Here is a 15,306-nt window from a genome sequence, read left to right as displayed (position 1 = left end):
AGATTAAATTAATAAAAATCCTCATCAATCTACACACAATACCCCATAATGACAAAGTGAAAACAGGTTTTTAGAAATGTTACATAAGTATTCAGACCCTTTACTATGAGACTCGAAATTGAGCTCAGGTGCATCCTGTTTCCATTGATCATCCTTGAGATGTTTCTACAACTTCATTGGAGTCCACCTGTGGTAATTTCAATTGATTGGACATGATTTGGAAAGGCACACACCTGTCTATATAAGGTCCCACAAAAACCAAGCCATGAGGTCGAAGGAATTGTCCGTAGAGCTCCGAGACAGGATTGTGTGGAGGCTGCCTTGAGGCAAATCTGGTGGCCAACTACAAGAAACGTCTGACCTCTGTGATTGCCAACAAGGGTTTTGCCACCAAGTACTAAGTCATGTTTTGCAGAGGGGTCAAATACTTATTTCCCTCATTAAAATGCAAATCAATTTATAACATTTTTGACATGCGCTTTTCTGGATTTTTTTGTTGTTATTCTGTCTCTCACTGTTCAAATAAACCTACCATTAAAATTATAGACTGATCATTTATTTGTCAGTGGGCAAACGTACAAAATCAGCAGGGGATCAAATACATTTTTCCCTCACTGTAGGAACAAGATGTGTTGGAACATAACTAACGAAATTATAGTTAACGAAAATGTACGCTTAATACAGTATAAACTAATGTATAGAATGTATTATACAAGAGACAAAATGCACATTCTACAGCACAACGTCAGAGTCATGTCTTAAGTGTAAAACTAACAAGGACTCAATAGTTCATGCATTTTGGGAGTGCTATAAAGGCCAAAAGTTATGGGCGGAGTTAGAACATTGTCTGTCAGAAGTTTTACAATGTAAATGTTATTTTAATCCGTCTATCTGCATATTTCAAGACATGGCATATGAGGGTGCTGTGAAATACCCAATGGGGTGGACCATACTTTTCTCGTCAATGATTTTGAAAAAACTTCTACTAAAAAAACTGGAAATCAAATTATCCTCCATCACTACGACAGTGGATGAATCAAATGTATTATTATTTAAATAGGCCTATTGGAAAGGTTTGGGTTACAGAGAAATATAGAACTGCAATTTGAGCCAAACGACATAGAGTGCTACAAGCACTGAAAAGTTCCAGGGGATGAAGGATGAGGGGGAGTGTGGTTGAGACGTACGTGATGTGCATGGTTGCGGCGGAAACATGTGGGTCTGAGCAGGTGTGATGTCATTGATGTTGGTTGAATTTGTGTGCGTCTGTTTATTGTCATTTGTTTATGTATGGGTGTTATTGTTTGAGAAAATAAAAAAATCCTTTAAAAATATAAGTTATGATGGGCAAGTTTGCAATTTATTGCAGCAGTTTTTGTGACAAAACCATCTGTAGAGTTGAAAATGTGATTAAAACCCATTTTAGTTTTTTATTCAGTACATGGGAACTTAACCGCAAAAGTGTTTTTTATGTGCACTACGACATCACGCACAGCCTTTTATCTGCAACAAGTCTGATTGATGGAAACACCTTTGGTGGGAAAATGTGCATATTGTTTTTATGCAGTTCTGATTATTCGCATGAAAATCTGTCGCCAATTGGATGGAAACCTAACTATAGATATTTTACACATCTCAGGAGAAGAAGCCGCATGTGAGCATTGCTAATACTGAAGTGATAATGCACGATAAGCCTGTGTTTGGAGGATATATTGGCACGGGTATTGCCAATATATCCTCCAAACACCGGCTTCGAGTGCATTATCACTTTTATACAACGGGTTACCAACATATTAAAATAATGATTGACATATTTTCATTAAAAACGTTATTTTGATTAATTTATTCATACAACTTCATCCTTCCACAAGATATAGTCCCGACACAAATCTAGGTTTGCTACCCAAGCCGGCTGGTCGTTCGTTCTATTGGTTCGGTTACCAGAGACGCTACCCAGTCGTTCAGTCTTTTTGTTCTGTATCTACGGACGCGACCCAGTCGTTTGTTCTAAATGTTCCATTGCCATACTGGCTGGCAACGTTCTTATCCCTTGCTTGCTAGCTAGCCAACTACGGCTAACTTACAGTCACGTCAAATGTCAAAAAGAATAACAACAGTAGCTGCATTTGCATTTGTTTAAGCTGTTTTCTAGTGACATTTATTTGGATACATCCATAACAATGAGATAATGAGGCACAATTTCGCCTGGCATAGAAAATGTGCTCTCCCGTCAGTACACTGTTGTTCAGAGGAGCTAGCCAACAACACAGCTAACACAATCACTTAACACTGAAGCTGTAAAGACTGCAAACTAGCTGCACTTCATTTCATTTTACCTTTTTTCAATTGACATTTCTTTGTATATATCCATAAAAATGATGCCAGCTGATTCATGATTTCGACTGGCTGAGAAACGCTGCCTGCCTGTCTCGTCCCGACTCCCGATCCCTAAACGTTCATTACTATGGGACAGCTGGAGATCGAATTTGAATATTGAAACTATGCTGCAAATGTCGGAGAGACAGACAGTAAGGTTTACACAAATCTCTGTTGTAAACTAAATGTTATTCTAAAAGAAATGTGAGATCATGTCTAGATGCTTTTTATAGTGGAGATCAAGTTCATAATTTGCCTGGCTGGGCTGATGAAACAGTGGATTGCGCAGTCAGATGGAGCAGAGTAAATAGGCATGTTAACATCATAGATTTAGCCAGTGGTAACTTGTGGAATAGACACTGGCTGGAATGCGCTTTTAACACATCAGCATTCAGGATTAGACCCACCAGTTGTATAAAGTAGGCTAAACCTCAAAAGGAAAATCCCTGAAATGGATGACTCAGTCCCTGTACGAAATGACAATAGCGAAAATATGAAGGCTCTTTTTCTCTGAAATGCTGTGACCTTGAAAAGCTTTCCCCCCTTAGAAACATAATGTGGAACTGAAAAAGGTATTACAGAATTTTCATGAGAATTACACGAGTACATAGCTAACGTTGGCCATACAGACCTTACTCAATCACAAACAGAACACTACAATAATATATACAATAACTTAATTCACAACCGGACCCCTATGTATACGCATAAGCTCAGCTAATACCAACTCAGAACCCCATTGTAGGATCGTATAGGGGTCCTCTTTTCAAAGGCTTTATCCTAATACTGCATCTCCCTTTGAAGTGGAAACATCTATACCCCCTGGTATAAACTGTGCACCTGAACACATCAAAACACTATCAGTCCATTATCTCCAACTCTTACTGGCCCACACTGTCTAGTATTTATGCTCAAGGCTTTCTTGGCATCGTGTCCTAGTATAGGTTTTGATCAACTCTGTGTGTACTATGTGTGCATCCCAAATGGCACCCTTTCCCCTATATAGTGCACTACTTTTGACCAGATAGTGCACTACATAATGCATATGGTGTCATTTGGGCCAAAACCTGTGTGTGTGTTTGATCATGGAAACAGACCTAGACGCAAACTATGAAGATAACAAGACATCATCCTTTTTCTCCTTGCGTTTAGCAAGAGAGACCCCTTGTGTTCCCTGTATTTACCCTGCATACACTTTCAATTAATATTCAGTAATTTCTTCAATATTCCTGGGAAGCAAACCCCCCACAGTTATGGCATTCTGTTAGTTACCCAATATGACATGATTGAATATGACTGATAACTTCTTGTTCAAACCACATCTGTGCAAACAAGATTTTATTGTATCTCAAATACATTTCACAAGACAGCTCATAAGATCAGTTGATTCATTTAAAAATACAAAATGTACACAGACTCACATCACGTCGAGCAAATTACATGTTTGTGCCATCTTTCGAGATATTAATAGCATGATGGGATAGTCCTTTAAATAAATAATAAAACATAGAAATGTCCCTCGTAGAATAGTTCACAAACAGGTGCATTAACATGGATCAGAGTGTTAATGGTTTAGACATGGACCATTATGAGCGTAATCATCAACCCATCTTATAACCAATTCAAGTGCTGTGGGACCTATATTCCACCAGTCTTCCTCCTTTAGCTTCAGCTAAACCTGTCGCTGGCTTCCTCCTTAAAGTTGTGACTAACCAGAGTCCTTGACTGAGAGCCTAACTCAGCCCCACCCCCTAACAACCCACTCATCCCAGACTCCGCCTCCCCCTGAAAGTCTGCCTGCTCCACTTTCACCTGCCCGCCCTGTGAGAGAAACCCCTCCCCGAACCCATAAGCATAACCATCGTCCATGTCGGCAGCCGCTCTGGTGTTACTACTGGCAGCGGCTCCATCACAGCTGGCGGCCAGTCTCTCACAGCGGGCCTGGTGGCGCAGGAAACTGTCCCTCCAGATTACCTTCTTCCCACACAGGCCACACTCATAGGGCCGCAGCCCACCGTGGGTCTTCAGGTGCTTGGTCAGGTGGTGCTTCATCTTGAAGCTCTTGGTGCACACAGGGCAGGCGAAGGGCCGCAGGTTGAGGTGCTGCATCTTGACGTGGCGGTCACGCATGCTCTTCAGGGTGTAGGCCTTCCCACAGTGGCAGAAGTGCACTTTGCCCATGTAAGGGGCCCCGGCAAGGGAGAGTGAGGAGGAGGAAGAGGGGATGGGGGGTGAGGAGGAAGGGGGGAATGGAACAGGGGATGGGGACAGGTGGCAGCTGGAGGTTGGGGTACCACCACCATGGGTCATGTTCACCCCAGAGGGCCAGTTCAACTCTTGGGCCCCCAGGATAAAGTCATTGTCATCAGGAGAGTCAGGTACTAAGGGTCTCTGAGAAACTTGCCCGGTGCCATCCTCAATCTCATCATAGGTGCCCCTTCCAAAAGCACCATCTGCAAATCGGCCAAAGTCCACTTCCTCCTCATCTTCTTCGTCGTCTTCTCTTCTGTAGTCTTCCTCTCCAGCTTGCGGCCTAGCTACTTGCTGAGACCAGGGACCGGCCTGCCACTGCATCCGGGTCGAGGGTGTAGGAGCTGGGCAGGAAGGGCCAGGAATCACATCATCTGGATCCCCAGCATGGGGAGAAGTCAGGGCTGAGCTTCTCCCCAGGTGTCTCTCCTCTTTCTTCTGAAGCTCCCCTGAGCTCTTTTTCCCCTCTGGCTGTCCTCCCTCTTCAACTTGGTGTACACTAGTGTGGAAGTCTCCTGGAGAAATACAAAACAGAGATATGTACAATGTACAAAGGACATACATATAATGGTACTGTATTTAAGGTACTGGGATGTGTGCTTATCACATATTAGTGTTTATCATCTCATAAATAGGAGACAAATGTTTAAAAGGGAGTTGAAACAATAGAGCGTACTCCCCACCCCGGTCTCAGTAAAAAGCTGATTGATGGGGCTGGATAAATGTAACTACTCTCAAAAAACACAAACAGAGCAATGGGTGCATCCAATATTTAAAAATTATAGTTTTAACCATGTTGAGGCTGTGTAGTATTTGTTTAGATTACTTTTGTTTACAAACATTTGAGTAAAACAAGCTTATATTTGGGGTTCTGAGGGGGTATGACAGTTGAACTAAGCTCAAGTGGATTTTATAAGTTATATTCTTCAAGAATTAATGGGTACATGTCATTAATTTATAAGTCCCAAAATGTATGTAGCAACTGCAGAATGCCCCTTTAAGAGAGAGAGAGAGAGAGAGAGAGAGAGACAGAGACAGAGACAGAGACAGAGAGACAGAGACACTTTTATAAACACAGATATCAACCAACCCAGGCATATCAATGTCCAAGTCCGGTTTACATTTCACATTCTAGGACTACATACCAGAGTTTCCTCTCCGCTCAGGCCCCTCCCTCTTCTCCTCTTCCCCCATTTCTTCAATCCCTCTTTCAGTCCCTCTTTTCTCCTGAGGCTCTTCCCCAAAGCCCCTTCCACTTCCTATATCCCTGCCATGCAGTTTCTCAGCACTTGGTGGCACTGCCCTCTGTCTCAGTCTAGCTCTCAGTATCAACGTCTCACCAGGAAACCCCCCATGCCTGGTGTGTCCTAGGGGGCTGGCTTTACTGTGGCTCGACATCCACACCTCCTCACAGCTGGAGTAGTCACTCTCCCCAGCAGGGTGGTAGTCCCGCTGTGAGTCAGCTAGGCGCTGGGCAGGCATGGACATGACTGTCTGGGGTGAGGACCTGGGGCGGCCCCACCTGGGGAACTGCTGGGGCCTCCTCCACGTGGCCAATGGAGGCAGAGAATTCTGCTCCTGGCCGTAGGGCCTCCTCTCCTTACCTTTCCCCTCTTTCTCCATGTATAGGCAGTTGGTGCTGCTTGGGGACTGCTGCCTTGAGGAGGCACCATGGTGTGTGGCTGCTGCAGCATCCCCAGGGTTGCATTCTTCTGGGGGTCCAGGTCTCTTCAGGATCTCTGTGCACTTGTCAACAATATGCCACATCTGGAGGAAGCTGGCTACCGTCACGTAGTTGACAATGTCATCACGCACTATGCTCAGTTGGCCGGTGTAGGCTGAGCTCAGGACACTCTCAAAGGCCACGGGGTCCATGACAGAGGGCAGAGACACTGTCGTCACATTCTTCAGCAACACCTGGTGAAAGTGATTTGTTTTTTAAACGTTCAAACTAGGATTTCACAATAGAGGTCTTCACGGCTCCACCTGTAGTTGAATACCTGAAACGGGATCCGAGCGGGTCCGGATCCAGAATCCTACATAATGTCACGGGTCTGATATGATTGTCACAGGTATGTGTAATTTTAACTGACTTGTCCGGAAGGACCCATATAGATCCGAATGCGACTGCTGCGCGAGAGCGAGAGAGAAATTGTATTATTTATGCTGTTGCTCTTTGCTTTTCACGAGAGTGGCGCGTGTAGCTTGTTGTTAGCCAATCGTAAGTCATCAAAGCAGCAATAGGCTACAGTCAGAGCCTTCCTGTGGGGCAAAAGGAGAAGGATAGGCTACAACGACCAAGAGCCAACAGGTAGGCTGCTACTTTATATTCTGAATGGAGTTGTTGTTGTTTGTAACTGTGTAGGATGAGAAAGCGCATGCAGCCTCCATTAGCCTAGCTAGCTAGCTAGCTCCTCCCGGTTTGATCCAGTCAAGACAGGTATTATGTAATCATTTTCGATGAGAAATAACCTAGCTATGGCAACTAATAGTCTACTATAGCACGAGTCGGCTTGGTTGGTTGTGGTCTTTCGTCTCTCCCTCCCTCCTCCCTGTTCCCCGTGCCACTCGCTCACACTCACACTCACAGTAGCCTACACACACACAGCACAGCCCCTGCTAGAGCTACACCTCTCTCTACCTCACGCTTTATTAGCTCTGGTTAATAAAGTAGCTTACAAATAGACTTTTCTGCTGCTTCCCTCACTCGGATCCGACCAGTTCTATACGGAACGGTTCTAGTTGTCCTCGGGTCCATTTGGAATGGGTCTCTAAATTGTAAAAAAAAGTATTTATGCATATCGGGTCCGGTTGGGAAAGTACCAGGTCCATTTCAGAACGGGTCCTACTTTTCAGACCCGTGAAGGCCTCTATTTTACAGTAAATCTATTTTTCCAGACAACAATGTAGAATAGAGGTACCCATGACAGAGCAAAGACAAACTCTTCCTGTGTAGAGACAGGTAAAGACAGACATGTCCAGTGGCGACCCGTCATTCAGTTTGTGGGCATCGTTTTTTTTACCGTTATAGTGCAATTAATGGATAGTTTAGTGTTGTGTAGTGTAGTGGCTTTGCTGGCATGCATCCCCCACCCCAATTTTTTCACGGAAACCCAGACCTAGGCAACAGCAGTGACTATGTCTGGGATTAATGACGGACTATCTTGGTAAATTCGAAAAGGGAAAAACAAATTCGGGGGAGGGTCCTCTTCAGAAAGACAACTCTCCCAACAAATCGCAAGTTTGTGTAGGCTTAAAATGTGGGCGGGAATTGTGCTAGGGCAACAAATGGATAAGGCAGTGACGTAGGAAAGCCGGATGTCCCAACACTGCCTTTTTCTCTATGCCAAACTGACCTTGTTAACGAACAGACGTGTAAGCCGGAACATTGGTACATTGTGGGAGGCAACTTGAGAGAGACTACTAGTACACACACTCATATGCACACAGACAGACAAACCTGATCGTGAAAGTATGGCGAGGAGGCAGCCAGCACACAGCGGTGGGCCCTGAACACCTGTCCCTGCACCTGGATGGAGAGGTCACAGAGCCGGCCTTCCTCCCGCTGTCGATTTAGGCTGTCCAAAACTGCTGCACGCACACTGGGGAAGCATACTTGGACCATCAGGCCAGCAGGGGCACCAGTGACAATGCTAATGCAGCCCTGATCCATTGAGTCTAAAGCCAGGGAAGAAGAAAATGCTGTTAGCGCCATCCGGGAATCCTTGGTACGTCCCTACCCAAAACCTTAAATCGATACAGTTACATATCGGGATATTATTCTTATGTTTTCAGCATAAAAGCTCGTCGTACAAGATAACTTACCGTATACAGTGCCTTCGGAATGTTTTCAGACCTCTTGACCTTTTCCACATTTTGTTACGTTATAGCCTTATTCTAAAATTGATTAAATAAAACAATTTCCTCAGCAATCTACACACAATACCCCATAATGGCAAAGTGAAAACAGGTTTTTAGAAATATTTGCTTATTTATAAAAATCAAAAAACAGAAATACCTTTTTTACATAAGTATTCAGACCCTTTGCTATGAGACTCGAAATAGATGGGAGAACCTTCCAGAAGGACAACCATCTCTGCAGCACTTCCCTGCTCCCTCTGAACAGCAGAAATACAAACAATTATCACCAGGCCACTTCTGGTTACCTTCACCGATTCCACAACACCTAACTCTGTTTTCACCCACCCTGAAACCACAAAGGGATCAGCCAAAAGGAAAGGGTCCACTTTTCTAAAAGATGTCACTCCTACAGTCACAGACTCATCTTTATCCTGACCCTCAGTGCAAGCCTCGGGCTCCGAGAACTTCACCACACCTACCCCCTCCATACTTCGCCCTCACTCACTTCCATTTCTCCTCCTGTCTTCGATCCGGCATACAGCTCACTCTGCTTACACTTTCTACCATGCTTCTTTAACAAACCATAAATTTTTAACCGATTCAAGCTCACCCTCTTCCTCCCTCTCTCTCTTCGACCTCCTCTGTCTCTCTTTTTCCCTCCATTCCTCCTCCGTATTCCAAGAATACTTCTCCTTATAATAATACTGAACTTCTCCTGACATACATCTTGTTCTTGCCCTCTCAAGGGACACCATTTCCCTAATCTCCAGCGCGTCCAGTCCAGACAACATCAGCTCCCTTCGTCCCGGTTTTTCCCCCATCAGTCCATAGTTGGACGGCTGCCCTACCCAAAACAGGTTTGGACCAATCACTGCCTCATTCTGGCACATATATACCCTTAACCCAAACTCAAAGTAGACAGCCCTTGGACCTCAACCCTAACCCTATAAAAAGGTGTATCAATTTAAGCTTTTGTTTATAAAAAAAATAAATGGGAAAGATAAGGTTCTTATGCTTTCCAAAACCGTACTGCAAGCGAAGCGTGTTAATGTTCAGACCGACCGTCAAGGCGCTTAACAAAACTCCCCCCACAGAAGACGCCTTCTTCCAATGACTTATGTGTAATGTAAACCGAGTCATGATCAAGGGCTAGTCCCTCTGCAGTAGGCTGGACAATAGAACAAGTCAAAATTCACCCAAGGCTGAAAAAGAGCAAAAGAACATTGGTTGAGCTGGAACACTCGCGTGAGGCCATAGAAAATGAATTGAAACTAACCATCGCTGAGCCCCTTCTTACTGCAATGATCCTTAGAATTCAATTTTCCCTAAATGGCACCAAAAAATGTCTACCTTTTTATTTTACCGCTACAATCTTTTCTTAGGACGAAACTGAAAAATAACTTGTGTAGAAAGTAAACATCCGCACCTCAATAGTGCCAAGTGTGCTAATGTCTGCATAACGAGGAAGTAGGAAAGAATGTAAACTTCTGACTATTTCTGGTCTAGCGATCGATGACAGCAGAGTACGCTGCCCAACCTTATGTCATTAGAAAGAGGAGATTATCCTGATTAAACTGGTGTCCGACATGAAAAAAAAACTAAATATACACATTGTGAGATACTTGGCGAAATATACCAGCATGCCTCTCCCTAGGAAAACAATAGGGGTAGCTCAGAGTTCCAAAAGCAAAAAGTATTTTGGGGCTAGCGTTTGATGACAACGGAATACGCTGCCCAGAAAGAGGATATTCTCATGACAGTCCTGTGTAGCTCAGTTGGTAGAGCATGGTGTTTGCAACGCCAGGGTTGTGGGTTCGATTCCCACGGGGGGCCAGTATGAAAAAAAAAGATGTATGCACTCACTAACTGTAAGTCGCTCTGGATAAGAGCGTCTGCTAAATGACTAAAATGTAAAGTGGTGTCTGACTTGAAAAAATCTAAATATACACATTGAGATATTTTGTGAAATAAACAGGCATACATATATTTCCCCTATAGGAAACAATGGGATGACCTCAGAGTTCCATGAGTACATTTTAACATTTTGTAGTCAAGCGGTTAAGAGCGTTGGGCAGTAACCGAAAGGTGGCTGGTTCAACTCCCCGAGCAGATTAGGTGAAAAATCTGTCGATGTACCCTTGAGCAAGGCACTTAACCCTAATTGCTCTTGTAAGTCGCTCTGGATAACAGCGTCTGTTAAACGACTAAACTAGCTTAGCACTAACTTTTCATTATTCATAGATCTACTCCTCTGATGACATGGCAGGCAGACTCCTCTGATGGCAGGCAGGCAGGCACACTCCTGAAAACAAACTGCTCAGCAAAGCAAAGGCTCTTTTGAGTGTTACCAGATGTGTGTATATATATATATATATATATATATATATATATATATATATATATATATATATATATATATATATATATATATAAAGCTCATTTTCAGTGTATGTGGTTATATGTTGAGGGGGTGTTACTTTGGCAGACAATGTCACCCATCTAAATAAATAGTATTTTTGTTTTAAGTTAACTAAATGTATGGTGTTTTGGGTTTATGTCAGTTTCATTGTTTACTGTTATGCTATAAATTGTTATTTTATGGTTGTAAGTGATAAAATGAACTAGAATATTTTTTATTTTGCAATTCTGAGTAATTACTACTTTAGTAAGGATATACACTTTATTCAGTACTACTGCAATTGCTAAATAATTCCAATAGATGGCAACATAAGACCACAAATGAAATTTCAGAATATTAGTTTACTCCCTGGATACACCACTCCCCCTCACAGGAAAAATGCTGCCCGCGCTTTTTTCAGTCCCTTTCCACACTGCTAATGCAAGAGGAAGGACTAAAAAAGCATTTAACAGATTACTGTGAAGTAATATAATGATTAATGTTCATTATTACCTGTTTGAATGCTCATGTTTTGAAATTATACTTGATTACTATCCCGATTGTCGATAATCCTGAACATCAATTCAGTCACCTCTGGTCGACAAGAACATATTTCCCTAGTACATTCATTGTCAAATTCATCAACCAGCATCGAGCCACTCTGCCTTCTCGCACAAGTAGCCAACTCAACAAGCTCCGCCACAAGCTCGTGCCATCAGCGAGCACTCTGCATTCTCGCGCAAGCAAGGGGCATTTGCTAACCGCGAGGGTTGCATGATGTAATCTCTTGGCAGCCTGTAGAAAATGCACTTTTGTCTTTTCTATTCCAAGGCTGTCCACTCGCACTGTCATATGAGAGACATTACAGACATCCAGTATCCAAATGTAGGCACTCACTAACTGTAAGTCGCTCTGGATAAGAGCGTCTGCTAAATGACTAAAATGTAAATGTAATTACGATGCTAGGGTTGTTTGGCCAGGGTTCAATACCTGCTATAGTTAAATGTTTTGCTCTCCCAAAAGCAACACAGGCCTAATACAAGAGCGAGAGAGAGATATAGCTAACTAAAGTAATGAGTGACCATTTTAGAAAATCATGGGAGATAGTCTTTGGTTGAATGCTTTTTTATGTCAATCATATTGCTGCTTGTAGCCTATAACTGATGCTTTGTAGTCTTATGCTGCCATCTATTGGAAATATTTAGCAATTAAAAGTTATTAATTCACATAAAGACATTGGTGAGGCAGCTGAGAAATAAAGTGTATTTTTCTTATCAATTCCTGAGATCAGTCTCAAACCTGCCCCACGTATCCCTCGCCGATTGCTAGACTTTCACATAGACGTTACTAGGTCACACCCAGTTCAAACCACATAAAAAAATTAAAAATAATGTGCCTTGTTTATCAAGTGCTCTGCCTTGCAATAATAAATATAATATAATAAAATAATTAATAACCAAATGCTTACATAGGTTTTGATTTAAAAATAATGAAACTGCTATTTAGTAATATAATGGTATTTACGTACATAATATTATTAATAAAATAGTTTCTAAAAGTGTTGTAGGCTACCCTACCCTAGAATTAGGGCTAAGGCTAAAATAGGTTACACCTAGGGTTAGGTTTAAGGTTTTTAAGGAATAAAACGGTATGGATTTATATATATGCTCCTCCCTGTGGCCTTCGGCGGGTACTACATACCTAATTCGAGACACTTGCTAGCCTCATAATCTGAGGTGGCAACTGCGTTACATCTACAAATCAATGAACTAGACCAAACCATTTGGTTGCAACTCCGTGAACCTGCGCAGCATTCGCTCAATTCGATGCCTACGAACAAACAGATTTCGACACATATCAAATTACCCAGCAGCCATTTAGAAACAACAAACCTTAAAAATAAAAATAAAAATATAAAATATATTATTTCTTAATAAAAAACATGTCTTCTGGCTGTTTAAATCGGCCACATCTTGAAAAAGAGGACAGGGACATGCGTTTAGGTTTTACACTTTTTTCTGAAAAAAAAAAAAAAGGTTAACTATGACCAGAAAATGTTTAACAAGCCAGGCATCTCTAGCACTGTGGGTCACCACAACGTGTACCCAGGCGAACAGTGAGAGCGCTCACCAAGTAGCCGTAACGTTGTTAATAATAAGTTACCTGAGGTAAGCCTACAGGGTTAACGAGGGCAGGTCTCATTGCCAACAATAGCGAAACTGGCATTGTGGCGCAGAACAATGGGCTTGGAATAGAACGTTCCGAAGGCAAGTTGGCGCTCAATAGAACTAATAGGAGCTGGCAGGGTGAAAAATGTCCTAAAATAAGGCGTTTTTTTTTCGCGATTACTTGAAAACTACGGCAAATATATGGGACATATGGTAATAATATAAAACTGGCATCCATGGCGGATGCGATGAACTATTTTCTATCAGAAAAAAAGCGTTTTTATAAATGTCATGTTTCTAGCCTATCTGCAGCTGATATGGTGAGCAACATGTTTGGAACATCGAATCGCATATAGAAATCGTGAGAATCACAATACATATCGTATCGGAACCTAGCTAAGTATCGTGATAATATCGAGGTCCCTGGCAATTCCCAGCCCTAACATTTACCTCAAATTTCAACTTCAAATGGGTTAGGGACGTCCCAAGGATCCCTAATAGCAAGGACCTAGCAGTTAGCTACCTGTGCTTTTTAGCTAGTCAGCTAACTATCTGAGCCATGAAGATATAGCTAGCTAGCAGTCTGACTGGTGGTGGAGCATAATTTACCCAAGATGTTATTGACCTAGTGCCTTTCATATTCATAGGTTTATGATCATCTTCAATTTACTGGCAATTTATCTAGCTATATTAGCTAGCTAGCTAGCTACAACCAGAAAGGGTTGAAAAGCCTCTTTATTCGCAGCCCTAACCTTACGCACATTCATTGCCAGTCTGATATTATAGCTAGGAATAGTGAACATTAGAAATACCGAAAATGGTCTAACGTCAGCTAGTTAGTTTGCTAGTCCATTCATCTCAGTGCACTCAACTCGTAGCTAGTTAGCTAGAAAGCTAGCTAGTCAGGCTAGCTAAATTAGTATGAAACAAAATGTGTGCAATTCCACAGTAGCTTTAGCTAGATAATTACCTATGTTCTCAGGATCTCCAAGCGGAATGAGTCTTCAAAATATGCCAGCAATTTCAGCTAAAGCACATTCTATGCAACGTTGTTCAATCACCCTGTCCTCGACAGTTCCATCATGTCAACAGGGTGTAGGGTGGGAGAGCTTGTCTGTGACTATGCCAATGTAGCTACCAACCATGGCTAACTCTTGTAACTACTAAAAACGTCTAGGCATCTGCCCCTCGTTATTTACTGTCTCCTATATCGATACATTCATTATCAGAGGCACTCTAAGTAATTCATTATCTATTCATTAATCTATTAGGAGTTTAGGCCTAGTATCATCACTGAGCATACTAAAAAGACAAGAATACTCGGGACTGTAGTAAGTAATGGCTACTAATAGTAATAAAGGTTGTCCACTATTGGCATATCTATTTATTATTGCCATCGAAATGTTAGCTGTTAAAATCAGATCCAACAATAATATCAAGGTGTTAGAAATCCAGTGCTTAAAAACAAAGGAGTCAGTGTATGCTGCTAATTCATGTTTTCTTTTAAATCCACAATTTGGATCCCTCCACAGCCTCAGAGGATCTAGATACTTTTTCTAACCTCTCTGGATTACAACAAAATTATGATGTGTACTATATTACGTATTGGATCACAAAAAAATACAACTTTTACATTACCTTGTAGTTTACCAATAAAATGGTCTGACGGTGATGTGGACATACTCGGTATACATATCCCGAAAAAAAGAAATGATCTCACTCAATACATTTTTATAGAAAATTAGCAAAAATACATAAGATCTGTATGCCATGGAAAGGAAAATACCTGTCTATTTGTGGAAAAATTAACTCTTTAGTCATATCTCAGTTAACTATTTGCTTATGGTCTTGCCTACACCTAGCGACCTGTTTTTTTTGTTAGATGAGCAAAAAATATTCAATTTTATTTGGAATGGCAAGATAGACAACATTTAAAGGGCCTATTTATATAATGAATATGAATTCGGAGGGCCTATTTATATAATTAATATGAATTCGGAGGGCAGAAATTATTAAATATTAACGCATTATACCTTTCACTAAAGGCGTCAGTCATACACAAGTTATACATAAATCCGAACTGGTTCTCTAGTAAATTTAGTAAGAATGTCTCACCCCATGTTCAAGAATGGCCTTTTTCCCTTTATTCAGATTACACGGCTCTCCAGAGGGTGGTGCCATCTGCACAACGCATCACCGAGAGCAAACTACCTGCCCTCCAGGACACCAACAGCACCCGATGTCACAGGAAGG

At 42.0% G+C, this 15,306-nt stretch overlaps 1 protein-coding gene across 1 annotated transcript; it reads right to left on the bottom strand.

The window, feature by feature from the left end:
- Positions 1-3,696: 3,696 nt before the first annotated feature.
- On the bottom strand, positions 3,697-14,726 carry LOC121571373 (zinc finger and BTB domain-containing protein 22). Its single transcript, XM_041882780.2, has 4 exons — positions 14,692-14,726; positions 8,087-8,304; positions 5,772-6,543; positions 3,697-5,141 (listed from the first exon to the last, which is right to left on the bottom strand). The coding sequence occupies exons 2-4, from the start codon at positions 8,297-8,299 to the stop codon at positions 4,045-4,047; spliced, it is 2,082 nt and encodes a 693-aa protein (XP_041738714.1). The 5' UTR covers positions 8,300-8,304; positions 14,692-14,726; the 3' UTR covers positions 3,697-4,044.
- Positions 14,727-15,306: the final 580 nt, after the last annotated feature.

Source organism: Coregonus clupeaformis, chromosome 8, assembly GCF_020615455.1.
Source record: "Coregonus clupeaformis isolate EN_2021a chromosome 8, ASM2061545v1, whole genome shotgun sequence".
Classification (NCBI taxonomy): domain Eukaryota; kingdom Metazoa; phylum Chordata; class Actinopteri; order Salmoniformes; family Salmonidae; genus Coregonus; species Coregonus clupeaformis.
Note: the sequence above shows the minus strand (reverse complement) of the source record. Positions and strands in the feature narration are given on the sequence as shown.